Genomic DNA, 17,775 nt, shown 5'->3' with positions numbered 1-17,775 from the left:
TTAGCTTTAAGAAAATAATTTTATTGAGTTCGTTTTTTAAAAGAAGTAAATTATCTATTAAACTTCACAAGGCTTTAAATCAGATTTAGTCAGATGGTCAGTTTTCGCCCAGATGGTGCATCTTACCCCTTGACTCAGGTCAACTTACCCCTAAACTGGGGCAAATTGAGCCACAGGAACACATTTGTTATAAGAACCCATGTTTTTAGAACCCTTTGTCATAGATACATTCTAATTAATTTATAAGGATAGAAAACATTCTAAAATTACTTTAGATACTTTCATTGTAATTCTGCCTCATTTTCCCTTTTCTTGAGGATCACATACGTTTAAAAAAAAGGCTCATCTTACCCCACTCTCCACTAATGACCAAAACTTAGGAATTTGCGAATGTGAAAATCCAACAATCCTGAAGCGCTAGTGTTCACAATGTACGTTACAGCAAACAAAGCTCAGATCACCTCTGAAGACTGTCACATTTAGGTCCGCTTGTCTGAGATCATTTGTACAATTGTAGGGTTCACATATGGGCTGAACACCCGTGTTCAAGTCCCTTAAACGAACCAGGTTTGCACAATAACATGCACGATACTGTAGGATTCGCACACTTTCAAGTGTTCTGAAATTAGACTGTAGCTTTAGGAGCACTTATGACTCTTTACTTAATTGACATGTTAGATTAATTCATCAGATATCACTTGCATTGTAGCTGAAAGTGCGAGATTTAAGTTTTAACAACTATGCTTTTGTGAACGTTAAGTCTCAAAAATATGAGTTCGGAGTACAGTGCTAATGAAACACTTTCAATGCCTTTTTATTCCCTTTCACTGCATGCAAAAAAACCAGAGCATGTTAGCAAAAACACTGGATGATAGTGAAATGCATCATAAAAGAGCTTTTCCTGGGTCAGTTACAGCTGTCCTGTTAACAATACAACAGTTACTGTAGTGCAGAAATAATAAAACTGATTCTAAACGCTCCATTCGTGTCATAGATGTTACAGAGCCACAGAAGAGATGCATATAGAGGGAGGATGTGCCTTTCATTTCCTCTGTAGGGAGTATGAGTCACACTAACCTCTTATCTGACTCCCTCGTTTTGTCTTTCACACAGTCGCAATCATTTAATCAAAATTAATCTATCTGGGAGCATAAGGTTGGGGCATAAACAGAGACAGCTGGATGTGGCTGCACATATAAGCGTGTTTGCATTTTGTTTTCAGTCAGATACAATCTGATTTTTTTCCACAACGTGGTTTATAATTCATGATCTTTGATAAGGCAAAAATGATTCATTAAATTATTCACATGCAGGGTTTTGTTCGGAAGTTTTATTTATTATGCATCATTGGCTGTTATGTAACTGTAAAAACAAAATGAAATGTTTTTCAAGTTCACCACAGCAACAGTTGGGTTTCGCTTTTTACAGCAAGGCAGGAAGACCATCAGGTCATCTCTCTTTTGAGGTGACATCGGTGTCAAAAGCTGAATATTTTACTTCAAAAACTTTCCTAGTACTGCGTCCAACTCGAAGAACTGAGGAAATTTTTATTGGAGAAGAGCCACTCAGACGGAACATGCGAGAACTTTCCACTGCACTCCCTGGGGCGGAAGACGGGTCAGTGACACTTGTGCATGTGATGTCATTTCATTAGGACAACAAAGACCGCAAGGATGATGATTATGAAGGATTCTGGTTATAATCATGCAGATCTGTGTAGGAGCTCAAATTCACGAAATGTCGAAAAACCCCTTTGTCCCAGAATGAATATGTGGCCTATATTCTCAAGGGGAATAATAGGAAGAAAAATGTTTCAGGAGTGGACGCTTGAAAGATCTTTATCTCAACGATGACGCCAAAAGCCTCACACAATCTTTTCTCATCTGCAAAGGGGTTCTGAATGTCTAACTGCATCTAAAAAAAGTTGCGTTTTTGTCCCTTATGGTGAGTGGAGAATATATTTAATTACATTTCTGAATGCTATCATTTCATACATAGGTATCTATCATACATGGGTCCAGAAGACTCCCTGGAGAAGCCTCAAAGGTCTTTGACTCCCCCAAGTGGCAATAATCAGTAAGTGCAAACATAAACAGGCACAAAACCTTCACATTCTGAAGGAACATTTTATTTAGTTTACACACAAAACAAGGTAAAATTTAAATAGACATATCCATGCCTGTAGAACAATATATACATATAATTTACATATTAATTTTACATTTTGTAAATCATTTTACACGTCTGCGTGAATGACGATATAGGCCTTTATTGAGTAAAATGATATTAAAAAAGTTTTTCAAGTGACTTCCAGGTTTATCGCAATGTTTAGCATCGCGTTTAAGGCCTGAAACATACTTCACACATAAGTATGCGAGGAAATACACTTCTAGTAACACAAGCTGAATTTCGTGCGTCATTGTATTCCAAGATGTGTCAAATCCAATTTATATCGCAAGTGTAAAAGTGTGTTTCTGGCGTAAGAGTTCATATTTTCCATCATGGCACTTCGGTACGTTGACCACAGTTCCCGCCAAGTTTAAACGGTTTTTTACAACCGTAAAACCTCAATAAATTAACACAGGATTTTCTTGAAACAGTACAAGAAGCGTTCAGAAACTTTCTTTAATTCATTTTTATTACAACTGTGGCTAATACCAACTTAAAACAGTTTTATTTATGCGGTAAGATTAACTGTGGTAGTCAGTGCTTTTCGGCGGGAACTACGGTTGCCATAGTAACGGCTTGCAGCGCTACCTCAGAGTACTTCTCTGAAGTTTTCTCAGGACGATCCGTCACTGTTGCTTGTTTTCTGTGAATCCTCTTGTCCGCCGCTGTCCGACTCCTCTTCGATGGCGAAGCGCACATCCGCGACGGAGCTGAGGGAGCTCACGCTGCTCTGCTCCACCGAGCACAGCGCGCACGCCAGAGGCGCGAGAACCCTCCCGCCTTCCAGGGCACGGCCGGTGGTCAGCATAAACGGCACCGGCGTGGAGCGAAGGGCGGGAAACGCGGGGAGGCTGAAACTGTGCTTCTTCTGGCTCGCGCCCCACTCGCGCTGCTCCTCCTCGTGCAGAAGCCGCGTAAATAAGTTCGTGCGCCTCTTTTCGCGCCGTTTGGTGCGCAGGTAACCGAGCATGATCCCAATGAGGAAGACTCCGTAGAAAGACACTACGATGACGATGTATAAATACGCGTTACTGTCGCCTCCACCGGGGATTCGGTTGGTCTGCTGCGACGAAAACGCAGAGGCGTTGCGCGTCAACTCCATTACGACAGGAACAGGAACAGAGTTATCTGTAAAATTACACAGAGAAAGTACGTTAGTCATTTCAATGATATACAAGCAGTAGTAGTAGTAATAATCATATTAATACTATATATATAATATAATAAAAATCTGCATAGTTAATAAAGCTAAAACAAAGACTAAAAGATTCTTTAACAAACAATTTTGGAGACTGCATCACGAAGTATATTAAAATCAGTTTAAACTGACATCAGACTTTAAAAAAATACTTTATAGTAACTTTATAAACATTAATACAATATTTAGACATGATTTAAAAGACGTATTTATGTTTGAAAGTACACATTTTAAGCATTGTTTTTACGCCCGTTCATGACTTTCTGTAAAAGTTGTAGTTACTTACCGGGTTGTTTCACCCTGGAGCGCGTCGGCCCGTTTCTCGCTTTTACTCGAGTCTCTCTGGCTTGTAACGGGGTTGTCAGCTGAATCCGGTTTAAATAGCCGGTCCCATGCGTGGCCACGCGCCAGGAGGATCTGTGACAGAGGTTGAGGGAGTCGAGATCCTCACGTCCTTCCTCACAGGATTTGATTCCCTGCCAGAGACGCTTGAGCTCACAGCCACATTCTTATGACGTTTAATGGAGTCCAAGTGCGCGGTGCTGCCAAATGTGCTTATTAATCATAACATAACCAGACAGGCTTACTTTAGGAAAGCCTCGTATTCAGCAGGACAGCTTTTTTTGTCTTTAGAAAAACCAAAGGAATGGCTTGCACGAATTACGCAGATTTTCTTTTTAGGTTGAACAATTCGTTTATAATTCACTCACCCACATATTCCAAAACATAAACATTATTTTTATTATTTGCCTGTCTAGTTAAAACAAACAAACAAAAAAACATTACAAAAAGTATATTTGAAATAGCTCATATGAGCTATCCACTTTATTTTTAACATAATTGTGGGTGCGGCCATTTGTAAATTTAAATGTGCGAGACTTCCGGTCTCATTTGCGTCCAGTTATTTTACCTCTAAAAAAAGGTTATGCTACTGTTATGCTATTTGATATTGGTATTTGTGACTATATTATTTTATAATATATATACATACTGGTTTGTAGTGCATTTACTAGGGATGCAGGCTAATGATATCAACATCTCTCGATACAATAATATCCCGATTTCAAGGTCACGATACAATATTGCAATATTTAAAAAAAATACAAATTTGAAATTTTGGAAATTTTAAAGTTAAATTGATCTATCTAATGCACTTTAAGAGTTCAAAATTAGGAGCATCAACCCATGTTCTTAACTATGAAAATAACATAATAATAATAACAACGACAGTTCTAGCCACAACAATTGCACTGCAAAGTAAATGAAAATTAGTGTTTCATATTATTTTTGCTTTACACTACAGTAGGGAAATTACAATACTTATTTCCTAATTTCTACACTTGAAAGAGATATTTTGAGTTTGGGCCTCAATAACGTTACCCATTTAAACCGTTAGCTGTAAGCAATTCATACTGCACGCTTTTATTTTGACAGAAATGACAGTTGAGCTTTTATTTTGAAGGAGAACTTCAGTGTGAGTGAAAACAGGCTTACAAAATTGTGTCCTACTACAAATCTAGTGAAATACTGTAATCATCTACCACGAAAATAAAGCATAACTGGTGGCCACTGCGTTCCCAAACGTACGCTAAAACACAGCGCATGCGATAAACGAGTTCACTGCCTTCATTTACTGTAAATGGATATGTTCTGAGGCACGGGAAATGCCGGATCATGAGTTGATTGCCTTAATAATTTGTGCACTTCACTTTGAAACAAGCAGCAAAAACAGAATTGATGAAGGGATTAAGGGATTAAGCCATATTGCTCTTTCGGTTTCAGTTTGACAGATACTGTGTCAAAGCACAATGGCCCAAAGCTCAACTTTTAAAGGGGTCATCGGATGCTAAGTTCACTTTTACTTGCTGTTTGAACATTATTGTGTCTTGGCAGTGTATATACAAATCTACCCTGTAATGGTAAAAATCCATGCAGTGGTTTTTAATTAATCTGTATAAATAATATCCCCTTTTTCAAATCGAGCCGTTCTCAGATGCCTGTCGTTGTGGCGTCACACCCACAGAGGCCGCTCCCACGATAGTTGATTGACATGAGCGTCTTCCCTCCGATCAGTTGTAACAGTCCAACCTCCAGGTTTTGATGTCGAAGCAAGGATGTAAGTTGAGCGATTGAGGTGTTGTGTTGCTGGTTGTAATAATGAACATAGTGGTCGTCATTTACTCCTGACATCTGAGCTGCTGAAGATGCAGTTGATTGTTTGTTTGTGAAGGGAATGCGGCTGCCAATCTAAATATATCCGTCTATGTTCGCGCAAATCATTCATGATCCAGCTTCACTTACAGCAGAAGTGAGTATAAGGTTTTTTTTTAATGAATTTTTGCAATCGCCTTTCCTAATAATGTGCTACTTAGAAAGTTTAGCAGCTAAATTAAACCGGCTCGTCACTCCGCAGAGAGAAGAGAGAGGCGGAGCGAGCAGAGCTCATTTGCATTTAAAGCAGCCTCGACCAGAATGAGATGATTTTTGCAGAGCTGATTTTGGTAAGGTGAAAAGTGTGTTGTTTTACACAACCATTGAGAATTTTTAATCAAAGTATATTATAGACTTTTCATTAAGACCCTAAAGAATCATATCAACTTGTGGAAAATGGGCATCCGATGACCCCTTTAAAGACCTTTCATGTTAGAATAAGTTTAAATATATTTTAAAAACTGCACTTTTTGACCAGAAGGCCTATCGTTTCATATCATCATGTGACCATGATAATATTGAGATTATTGTAATATTGTTACATTTCTAGCATTTACCTTTTACTGCTTTTTGTTTTTCTTCTAGTAATTTTAACTATAGCTGCTAATGGAAGTCTTGCACATATAAAGAAAATAGAATCTAAGTGAGTAATAATTTATTTGCAAAAACAATAAAACAACATGAAGTAAATTATTTGTGAAATTATAAAAACTGGAAATGTTTGAAATTCAAGCTAACATTATTAATCAAATGCATGGTGGGATGAATGCCATGCCATGCACATGAATAAGCAAGATTAAGATGTACTTTACAACCCCACTGACGTAGTTTTCAAGGGTCTCCTGGTCTGGTTTACGTCAGCATGAGCATGTTAGAATCTGTGCCAACCTCATCTGTCTGGTAGTGATACATGATGGGTAGGAGTGGGATGGCTGCAGAAAACTTGAGACAGAATGTGCGAAGCAATCCCTGACCACACCTGTCAATTAGTGTTGAGTAACAGAGAACTGACGCAAAGCGCATGAAAATCTGATCAAATCAGCATCTCTGGGGCAGTTCCCTGTCTGATACCACATTACAGATACAACAGCATTGTGGAGCGAATCGGAGGAAAACCATCAGCATTATTACACTCAACTCATTCAGCTACAAGGACTTTTTACAATCACTATGAAGACTGTTGTACTCTGTTATGGAAGTATTTCTATAAAAGGGTACGACAGACTTTCAGACATATGCTCTGGTCAAGATCACTTCAGCTTTATTCATTATAATATTTACACAAAGAAGAAAAAGTTAGTCATTGCTCAGTGAAGGACTGAGGTCTTTTTTTAAACGTTAATCCTTTTTTAATCTGTAGTTCGTTTTGTATGTTTTAGAGTGACTAATTCTTCAAATCCATTGCTAATGTTGCTGACGTTTGTGCTGCTGTTTGCCAAACAAAATGTCCTTGAGAAAACTGGATTTTGTTTGTTAAAGAGATTTCACAAAAGACTACTAGAATAAGGAGCAGAAAATAATATATAATTTCCACAAGTGAACATGCAATATTTTGATTAGTAAGAGAAAAAAAAAATGAAACGGTGAACAAAAACATCCACTCAAACCAAAAGATTTAATAACTTACTCTATGTTCACAATAGTGATCTTTAAAAACATAAGGCATATATACTGTCTGGGACAGTTACCCACAAACCAAAATTTAGTTGGGTGTTGCACAGGAAAGCCCTTTATTCCATTACGTCAATTTCACAGAATCAATTTCAAGGCAAGTGAGAAATAAATGAATACCGTATGTTCTGAAATATCAATGTCTGATGTCATTTTAGTTCAAAACGGGTTATTGTCAGAGGCACCAAACAGCGTAGGACCAAAAGGACAAAGTAATAATGTTGAGAGGAGAGAGAGCGTGAGAGAAATAAACAAGGAGAACAGAGAGTTTACGACTGCCGCTTCCACAGGGATCACAGTGAGTTCATTTAACAAGCAGAGATGAAAAAGGAGGCAAGGAGCTTTTACTGATTGAAAATCCGCTATGAATAATAAAACCATTATCATGACCCAAGGAAGTCTAATTCAACTTCATCTATATTCAAATCTATTTTTACTTCATGTATACTTCTGAAGCACATTGAGCCAGTCAGCTCAGCCATAAATGTCATGTGACTGGTCACTATATTAGCACTCTCTGCAGCAGAGAGAGAAAAATAGACCTTTTTTGCTCCATTGTTAACAGCCTGCCAAAAAGGTAAAACATCTAATAGAATACAGTGAATTTTTGGTAGTATTTCCATTGTTTATTTCAGAATACACAGATGTTTTTATTGATGGAAGCCTGTTGGTGCCACGGTATAAAAAATAAAGAAGGTGATGATGACTTTTCTCACAATTCTGTCTTTTCTTGTAGTTGACTCTTCAAAAACCTTTACTTGACACTGTAAAACATACATCATGGAGCAAAGAGGAAACTGACAATGTGCTAACATATAAGACAGAGCAGGTTACTTTAAGTATGAAACAAAGTCTTAGCTTTAAATTTTTGTAATTTTGTAAGAAGTTCAAACAAATACTATTTGGTGGCTCTTTAAGGTGTTGTGACAGATCGCTGTGGTGCCTCAGTTGAAGTGGCACATGAACCGATCATCTCTTCCTCTCTACTAGTTATAGCGCAAAATAAACACAAATGAACATCAGAAGGTATCTTGTTTCAAACATGGAAAGATCAATACACATAATTTTTTAAGTTCAAGCCTACCAATATTAATCTCATGTCTGGTTTGTTTGTTGGACAAAATGGCAGAATCAGTGTTATGATTGGTCAGATCGCCCTGCGAAGGGTCAATTGTGTGTTTATACCTCCCAATTCTGTCTCTTTTTCTCAGAATTGCATGATTAAAAACTCACAGTTCTGTCAATTGTGTGATATTTATACCAGTATTTTGTGATTCCCAGTTCTGACTTTCTGGCTCTTTTTTTTTCTCAGAATTGCATGATTAAAAACTCACAGTTCTGACCTTCTCAGAATTGTGTGATATAAATTCAGTTCTGACTTTTTTCTCAGTATTTTGTGATTAAAAACTCACAGTTCTGACTTCTCAGAATTACGTGATAAACTCACTTCTGACTTTTTTTTTCTCAGAATTGCATAATGTAAACTCAGTTCTGACTTTCTTTTCCTCAGAATTGCTTTATATAAACTCACTTCTGACTTTTTTCTTAAAATTGCATTATTAAAAACTCACAGTTCTGACGTTTTTCTAAGAATTGTATGATAAAAAAATCAGTTCTGCCTTTTTTCTCAGAATTGCATAATAAAAACTCACAGTTCTGACTTTTTTTTCCCCAGAATTGCTTGATTTAAAAACTCACAGTTCTGACGTTTGTGATTTTTTTTAAAAACTCTCAATTGTGTTATAAAGTCAACTGTGAGATATATAAACTCACAAGTTTTATAAACTCATACAGAAGTTTTTTTCCACTTTAGAATTGAGTTTATGTCTCAATTCTGAGAAAAGAAGTCAGAATTAAGAGTTTATATCTCGCTGTTCTGAGAAAAAAAGTCAGAATTTGCGAGTTTGTCACACAATGTGCAATTGCAAGAAAAAAAGTCAGAACTGTGAAATAAAAAGTTGTAGTTACCTAATTTTTTATATTTAGTGGCAAAAATGGGCTTCAATGGAGAAACAAAATTTAGCCTATTTTGACCAAAAACATGAACTAGTTAATTAAGCTAACCAGCCAAACCTTGATCCCCTTAAGAATTTAACACCTCCTTTGCATCAAGTCTTATCTGGTGAAACAGTTTTCTCAAACAATTTGAGCACATGCCAGTTTGTCTTCAAAGACAAACAATGGAAAATCTCCCTGAAATGAGTTCATTCAAGCCAAAATGTGTAATGGACCTGGCTGAATGGTTTATATTAGTAGAATTATACTAGATCTGTTATCCTGTCCAGCAGGATATACATATATAGGAACATCAATCAGAATCATCCATTGAGCAGAAATGCTTTAGGGATTTCATACTTTCCTATAAGCTATAATGTCCTTTAATTATTCTTATATTTAAATAAAGATAATTATTGCAACAATAATTTAAATTAAGCTTAAACATATTTGATTTTTCTAGATCATTGGTCTCCGGACAGTATTAAATGAAGGGTATGGAAAATAAGCAAATAATGGCTTTCAAATTCCTGACGTGTTTGCACAGAAAATTGCTTATGTAAACTGATGTTGGAAGAGTTTCATTAAGATATCTACAAGTTGTATTTGTTTGAAACTGACGGTTTCAATGAGAACGTGAGCTTAGAAAAACATACCCCATGATGCATTGTTTGTGTAGGGGGCTGAACTGGGACAGTTTTAGTGTGAGACTGACCTACTGTGAAACTGGCTTCTGTAATCTGAGAGTCTTTGATTTAGTTTGTCCAGTAACATTTTGTCCATCATGGGAAATATTTTAAACCATGATAAAGCTTTTTTGTGGAATAGCATGCATAACAAGTCCTGAGAAATCACGTTTTAGGTATGTTTACATATTAGCGTTATTTTCGTCAACTGGTTTGAATCCAGTCCAGCACTTTATCCTAAGATACTGCAAGTGGTTTTTGCCTTGATTTCTAAAACAAAAACTGACATGTACACTACCAGTCAAAGGTTTTTTGTTTTTCAAAAGATTTTTGTTTTAAAGAATTTTCTTATGCTCACCAATTTATTTGTGTGATCAAAGCTACATTTTCAGCATCATTACTCCAGTCTTCAGTGTCGCATGATCCTTCAGAAATCATTCTAATATGTTGATTTGCTGCTCAAGAAAAATTTCTAATTATTAATAATAATATTATTATTATCATCAAAATTTAGGATTCTTTGATGAACAGAAAGATCCAAAGATCAGCATTTATATGAAATAAAAAGCTTTTGTAATATTATACACTACACCGTTCAAAAGCTTTGAGTTGGTATAATTTTATTATTATTATTTTTTTTTTTTAGGAAAAGAAATTTATAGAAATTAATACTTTTATTTAGCAAGGATGCTTTAAATTGGTCAAAAGTGATGATAAAGACATTTATAATGTTACAAATATTTCTATTTAAGATAAATGCTGTTCTTCTGAACTTTCTGTTCATCAAAGAAACCTGAAAAAAAATCTACTCGGCTGTTTTTAGCATAATAAAAATAAATGTTTTTGAGCAGCAAATCTGAATGGTAGAATGATTTCTAAATGATCATGTGACTGGAATATATTGTTACAGGAATAAATTACATTTTAAATAAAATAGAAATTTTTAAAATAGAAAATAGTTATTTTAAAAAGTAAAAATATTTAAAAATGTTACTTTTTAAAATAATATTAATTATTAATATTAATATTATAATATTTTAACAAATGAAAGCAGGCCTAGTATACTTAAAAAAAAAACAAACAAAAAAAACATTAAAAATCTTACTGTACAAAATTTTTTGACTGGTAGTGTATGTAAGAAGTTTTTTTTTTAGCAAATACTGTATTTAATAAATATTCAGACCAGTTCATTTAATGTGAGATGTAAATGAACAAACACATTTGTATGACGTTGTTTTTGAGTTTGTATGACAAGCTATTTTTTTGCATCCGATAAGCTTAATTTTTTCCAATCTGACTGAAATGTCATGCGAACCAAGCTCAGTCGGCTCAATCAAGGTGTTTACATGAAGTCTTCTCAGTCTGATTGAGCCATTATTATTGAATTAATTGGATGCATCTATCTATTTAGAGCACTGAACCTTTTTTCTTGTCAATTATTTTACATGTTCTGATTTATTGACATATCTTTGGGAGGTTTTGGAGAGCATGCAGGGATGGAAAGATCCCTAATTTAGCAGCTAAGTCTGGCAGACATTAGCAAGGCTAACATCACTTTTGGCACCTTTAAGTATTGCTGGTTGTGAGTGTTTATCATCACATTACATGAAAGTGTCTGTAAGATCCATTGGAAATCTCCATCCTGATTGGAGTGAAAAGTTACTTTTTCTTGCCTGTCCAGTGGTTTTGTCTGGAATCAACAATAGTTCAGCTCTATTTGGCACCGTACATCCTCTCAATGTCGTTCTGGTAGTGAGTTTTGAGCTCCTTTCGTTTGAGTTTAAAAGCGTCTGTAACCAGGCCGGTCTCTGGGGTCCAGGGCTCAACGCTGAGCCGGATCTTCCGTGGGATCTCGAATCTTTCTAACTGGGCTGTTAAATACACAGGAAAAGGAAATGAATCAACTAAACTCGACAGTGGTAAAACAGGAAGCACAACAAATGTGCATGATATAAACGTTCTTCTATATTGTGTATATAACATTCTAGCCAATATGATATTATTGCTACATTAGAAGAGAAATGTGACTTGCATTAAGTGAAATTTAAGACTTATTTAAGTAAAAAAATAATAATAACCAAACCAAAGGGAACACCGTATGTCAATATGTTCTCTAAATGTTCATGTCTAGGGAGCAACAAGTTAGCAACACTTCAATGTTTTAAAATACAACTTCCAACAGATCACCACTTTTTAATTAATTTTACAAAAACAGCTCAAGGCTTGAATATCTCTGCTCCCAAACACTAAATCATGAAAATTACTTTTAGAGTACTTCTGATCACAATGCAAAAGTGCTTGTCTAAACATTTGTTAAAACAACAGAAAACAAAATGACATAAGATAGGAAGTCTTGTTTTCTAAAAAACTGACTGAAATGAAGTGCGTTTATGATTAAGAAGAAAAAACAAGTTTTCTTAGCCCACTGACAGATATTTGTTGTTGTTTCAAATAAGCTCACTTCATTTTGTTCAATTTTTCCAAAAGCTACACTTCATATCTTCATTTTGCATCTTAAGTAAATGCATCTTAGATATTTGTATTGTAAAACGAGATAAAAATTCTGAGGCAGATATTCAATTTTTTGCAAAGGCTTTATGACTTTATGAATTTAAGACTTTCTCTTCCACTTTAAAGGGGTCATCGGATGCCCATTTTTTCACAAGTTGATGTGATTCTTTAGGCTCGTAATGAAAAGTCTATAATATACTTTGGTTAAAAATTCTCAGTGGTTGTGTAAAACAACACCCCTTTCACCTTGTCAGAATCAGCTCTGCAAACATCATCCCATTCTGAGAGTTTGTTTCTTTAAATGCAAATGAGCTCTGCTCACCCCGCCCCTCTCTTCTCTTTGTGGAGTGATGAGCCTGTTTACTTTAGCCTCATTTAGCCACGTTTAGCCGCTAAACTTGCTAACTAGCATGTTATTAGGAAAGGCGATCGCAAAGATTCATAAAAAAACCCCTTATACTCACTTCTGCTGTAAGTGAAGCTGGATCATGAATGATTTGCACGAACATAGATGGATATATGTAGATCGGGAGGCGCATTCCCTTCACAAACAAACGTAATCCACTGCATCTTCAGCAGCTCAGATGTCGGGAGTAAATGACGACCACTACATTCATTATTAAATCTAGCAACACAACACCTCAATCGCTCAATTCTTGTCTAACTTACATCCCTGCTCCGGCATCAAAACATGGAGGTTGGACTGTTACTGATCTGTAACTGATCTGAGGTAAGACGCTCATGTCAATCAACTATCGTGGGAGCGGCCTCTGTGGGTGTGACGCCACAACGACAGGCAGCTGAGAATGGCTCGATTTGAAAAAGGGGATATTATTTTTACAGATTAATTAAAAACCACTGCATGGATTTTTATCATTATAGGGAAGATTTGTACATACACTGCCAACACGCATTAATGTTCAAACAACATGTTAAAGTGAACTTAGCATCCGATGACCCCTTTAAGACATTCTGAGGCCTTAATTTGTGGAAGGGTGAATTAAGATGTTTCAAGACCCTCAGAAATTCTGTAGATACTGCAGTAATAGTATGAGTAGTATGCGTTTCACCTGTCAGTGCGGTTTCTGTGATGATTTTAAGCACCTCCTCCTCGATGATGGGGTTGTTACAGAGCTCCTCCCACAAACCTCTGACACACTTCCTCTCAGCCAACGCCAGCAGCTGTTTCTGATTGGGCACCACAAAGCCAATCACGTAAGACTCGTCACTGGAAAACAGGAAGGAGAGGGACTAAAATTATTTGTGGGTGTATTCAGCAGTGTTGACGATAAATGTGTTGTGTTAGGGGTGGGGGATATGTCCAGATTTTTATTTCATGACGTGAATTTTATTTCACAATAACAATATAAATCATGACATGTTTTGATAGCACTTTACAATAAGGTGTCATTTGTTAACATTAGTTACATGAACAAAGTATTTATTACACTGTTCATTAATCTTTGTTAATGTTAGTTCAACAAAAATGCAGTTGTTCATTGTTTATTCATGTTAATTCACAGTGCATTAACTAATGTTAACAAACAACTTGTGACTTCAATAATGCATAAGTAAATGCTGAAATTAACTAAGATTAATAAATGCTGTAAAAGTACTGTTCATTCTTAGTTCATGTTAACTAAGGTAGTTAACTAATGAACCTTATTGTAAAGTGTTATTAAAAAATACGAAACAATTTACAATATATGAAAGACAAATAAAGTTAACAGTGCTTTAAGTTTTTCAGGTACAGGTCTATTTAAAAGTAGCAATAATTCAAACACTGAAAATCAAATGTACAAATATAATAATAATACACTACATAGTCTTTAATGTATTAAATAAATATACACTGATTCTTATTAAGTCTACAAAAATTATTCAGTTAAGACCAGTGATTGATTTTCTCTATTTCTGTTTGCAATAAATGTGACCCTGGACCACAAAACCAGTCGTAACAGTTAATTTTTTGAACTGAGATGCATACATCATCTTCCATCACTGATTGATACAAGTATTTGAAGATCTGGAAACTGAGGGTGCAAAAAAAAATAAATAAATAAAAAAAAAAAATCTAAATATTGAGAAAATCACCTTTAAAGTTGTCTAAATTAAGTTCTTAGTAATGCATATTACTAACCAAACATTAAGTTTTGATATATTTATGGTAGGACATTTACAAAATATCTTTATGGAAAATGATCTTACTTAATATCCTAATGATTTTTGGCATAAAAGAAAAATCAATAATTTTGACCCAAACAATGTATTTTTGGCGACCCATGCTACTTAAGACTTGTGGTCCAGGGTGACATATTTTATTTAAAATGATTTTTTTTAAATCATCATTTTTAGGTACTTTTTAAAAATGATTTTGAGTGGTTTAGAATTTATTATAAATATATATAAAAAAATTTAAATGTTTAAAATTTAATTTTTAACTACATATTTTTAAAACTATAACAATGAAAATTTTTATATTTAAAAATTAGTGTTTATTTTATTATGTCATATTTTAAAAACAATAGCAATATGTTTTATATTTCAGTGTTTTTAGAAAGATTTTTAAAAGATTTTAATAAAAATAATTGAATTCTTATATGAAAATTCTGTTTACACATGTCGATATAGTAAAGTCTCTATTGATAGACTCACTGATGTCCAGTCACTAGATCACAGGAGATATTTGTTTACAATTTTCTATCCTAATTGAAACTCGGTTGCACATTAAGTATAGAAGTTAGATGGGTAATGGATTTCGGTAACCTCTAATGCTGTCGGATTTGGCGACCTTGCTGTTCACATCCGAACAAAATGCATTCTGGGATAGGAAATAAAGATCTTTAGATATCATGACATAACATTAAAGCCATTCTGTGTGAAATACAGAAGGGAGTTTAATACCATTTTTCATTTGTGAGTACAGTATCACATGTAGAGGGTGTTTTTGTTAGTGCGGTACAGGTTGTGCTTTGTGTCGGCACCTGTTGGCATAGGCGCAGATGTTGTCGACGAGTGGGCAGTTTTTCAAAACGGCCTCCACTTTTCCCAGAGACACGTATTCTCCCGCTTGAAGCTTCACTAGGTCCTTCTTGCGGTCTAATATGCAAACACACACACATATTCAAATATTAATCATATTTCATCAGATGTGTACGTGGGTTGTGCTACAGGAAGTTTCTCTTTCTCTCCCTTTTGGATTGTATCCTGCTTTCTTTGAGTTCTTATCGCTGTCCTTACGGGAATAACTTGACAGCAAGATGTGTCATTTACAAGAAGTACAGGACTAACGCGTTTTATCATGAAGTCGAGGGGACTTCCATTCGCACGCTCCTGCCAAAACGTGTTGTCTTTACGATGTTCTGGCTAATGTCTCTCACCGATAATTTTCAGACAGCCGTCTCCGTGAAACTCTCCGATGTCTCCGGTGCAGAACCATCGCTGGCCTTTTTTATCCACGAAGAAGTCCTCACCGCTCTTGTCTTTGTTCTTGTAGTAACCCATGGTTACGTTGGGCCCACCGACCAGAATCTCCCCTCGCGGACAGGGCCGGTCCGTGCTGCGATATCCACCTGGATAACCACAGAATGCATTATGACGAAAAGAGAGATAAGAAACGGAAATAAAAATATCTTTCAAAACAGACAGACCTACCATGAGCTCAGAGGTTATTAAGCCATAAGTCAGTGTTATTTTAGTCTTGTATAGTCGAACCTTTGACACAATGACATATGATTTGCTCCACATTGGAGCTTCTGTCCAAGAACTGCTTGTTTACACAGGAAGAGACCATCTGATTAATATGTAAAGGAACCAATCATAGTTTTGGGGTGTTTTTCATAAACAGTTGGCAGAAAATGCGTATAGACTATTGTATGCAAGCTTGTGAAGAAGTGTGTTTAATTGTACTGAATGTGCACTTGTAGTGTACTTTAAATCTTGATAGTATATTTTTTCATATATTTTCGTTTATATTGCAGAGACAATATAATTATGTAATTACATATGAATATGTACTGAAGTCCTACTCAAGTGGGTAAAAACTCAAAGGTTCTGCTAATTGTTTTACACAGCATGTACATTTAAACAGATATAAATTTTTTATAATACATTAACATTTAGCAGACACTTTTATCCAAAGTGACTTACAAATAAGGGCAATAGAAGCAGTTAAAACAAAAGATTTCTTTATAATAAATGAAAAGTCGAAAGAATAGAATATAGAAAAGAGAACACTAGTGTTAAAATTTGTATTACTATTTTTAAACAAAAAGAAGTCGAAGAATACAAAAAGAGTAGAGAACGCTATAGTTAGAGAGTCAATTTTTTAAAAGTAAAAAGAAAAGGAAAAAAAATAGAAAAAGAATAGAGAATGCTAGAGTTAGAGGATCAGTTTTTTTAAATAAATAAAAAGAAAACAAAAAAAGGGAAAAAATAGAGAACGCTAGAGTTAGAGGGTCAAATTTGTATTTTTTAAATTGTCTTTTTAAAAACTAAAAAGAAAGCAAGTCTAAAGAAAAATAGAAAAAGAATAGAGAACGTTAGAGTTAGAGGGTCAGTTTTTTATAATAAATAAAAAGAAAAGTCGAAAGAATAGAAAATATAAAGAGAACACTAGTGTTGGTCAAAAATGTTTTTTTAATAAATAAAAAGAAAGTCCAAAAATAGAAAAAGCATAGAGAAAGCTAGAGTTAGAGGATCAATTTTTTAAAAAATAAATAAAAAGAAAACAATTTGAAGAAATGGAAAAAGAATAGAGAACACTAGAGATAGACAGTCACATTTTTATACATTTTTAAAAAATAAAAAGAAAGCAAGTCTAAAGAATAGAAAAAGAATGGAGAACGCTAGAGTTAGAGGGTCAATTTTTATAATAAATAAAAAGAAAAGTCAAAAGAATAGAAAAAGACTAAAGAAATCTCTTTCAAATATTTGAACACACTACTCAATGTATGACAAACTTTAAAAGCTAAATGATCAGATGATGCCTAGTTATCATAGATATGAGTAACACAGTCATCTACAAAGCATTATTGTAAGCAGGATACGGTTGACTAATATTTGCTAGCTACCAAAGCCTTAGTGTTAAAGCACAAAAGTTTAATCTAATCCCTGTGACTCATGGCCTCATATTATTATGGTTTTAATAATGATGCCATTATATAATGTTTTGGCTTTTTCTTTGTAATGAGAGCTGTAGACATTAATTTTAAGCGTTTTTAAGTAGACATTCAGTTACTGTGTTTAAAGCTGATCTGATCTGTCTAGAAATAGCAGCTCAAAGTGTCTTCCTTACAAGGTCGTAAACGACCTTTAATACTTTTTCCACTTCCT

At 34.9% G+C, this 17,775-nt stretch overlaps 2 protein-coding genes across 5 annotated transcripts in view; both read right to left on the bottom strand.

The window, feature by feature from the left end:
* Window positions 1-2,106: 2,106 nt before the first annotated feature.
* kcne4 (potassium voltage-gated channel, Isk-related family, member 4) lies at window positions 2,107-3,808 on the bottom strand. Its single transcript, XM_051128548.1, has 2 exons — window positions 3,654-3,808; window positions 2,107-3,297 (listed from the first exon to the last, which is right to left on the bottom strand). Exon 2 carries the CDS (start codon window positions 3,269-3,271, stop codon window positions 2,783-2,785), a length of 489 nt encoding a protein of 162 aa, XP_050984505.1. The 5' UTR covers window positions 3,272-3,297; window positions 3,654-3,808; the 3' UTR covers window positions 2,107-2,782.
* A 5,621-nt stretch (window positions 3,809-9,429) lies between these two features.
* The window catches only part of acsl3a (acyl-CoA synthetase long chain family member 3a), a 44,891-nt gene continuing 36,545 nt past the window's right edge, over window positions 9,430-17,775 (bottom strand). For all 4 annotated transcript variants that reach the window (XM_051129916.1, XM_051129915.1, XM_051129917.1 and 1 more), the window contains exons 12-15: window positions 15,822-16,013; window positions 15,426-15,540; window positions 13,512-13,669; window positions 9,430-11,801 (exon numbers count right to left, since the gene is read on the bottom strand). In XM_051129916.1, coding sequence (XP_050985873.1) covers window positions 11,644-11,801; window positions 13,512-13,669; window positions 15,426-15,540; window positions 15,822-16,013 — 623 coding nt within the window. In that variant the 3' untranslated portion in view covers window positions 9,430-11,643. The remainder of the gene's footprint in view (window positions 11,802-13,511; window positions 13,670-15,425; window positions 15,541-15,821; window positions 16,014-17,775) is intronic.

The sequence above is a fragment of the Labeo rohita genome, chromosome 15 (assembly GCF_022985175.1).
Source record: "Labeo rohita strain BAU-BD-2019 chromosome 15, IGBB_LRoh.1.0, whole genome shotgun sequence".
In the NCBI taxonomy this organism is placed as follows: Eukaryota; Metazoa; Chordata; class Actinopteri; order Cypriniformes; family Cyprinidae; genus Labeo; species Labeo rohita.
The sequence above is the reverse complement of the archived record's forward strand: the minus strand, read 5'-3'. Positions and strand labels throughout refer to the sequence as shown.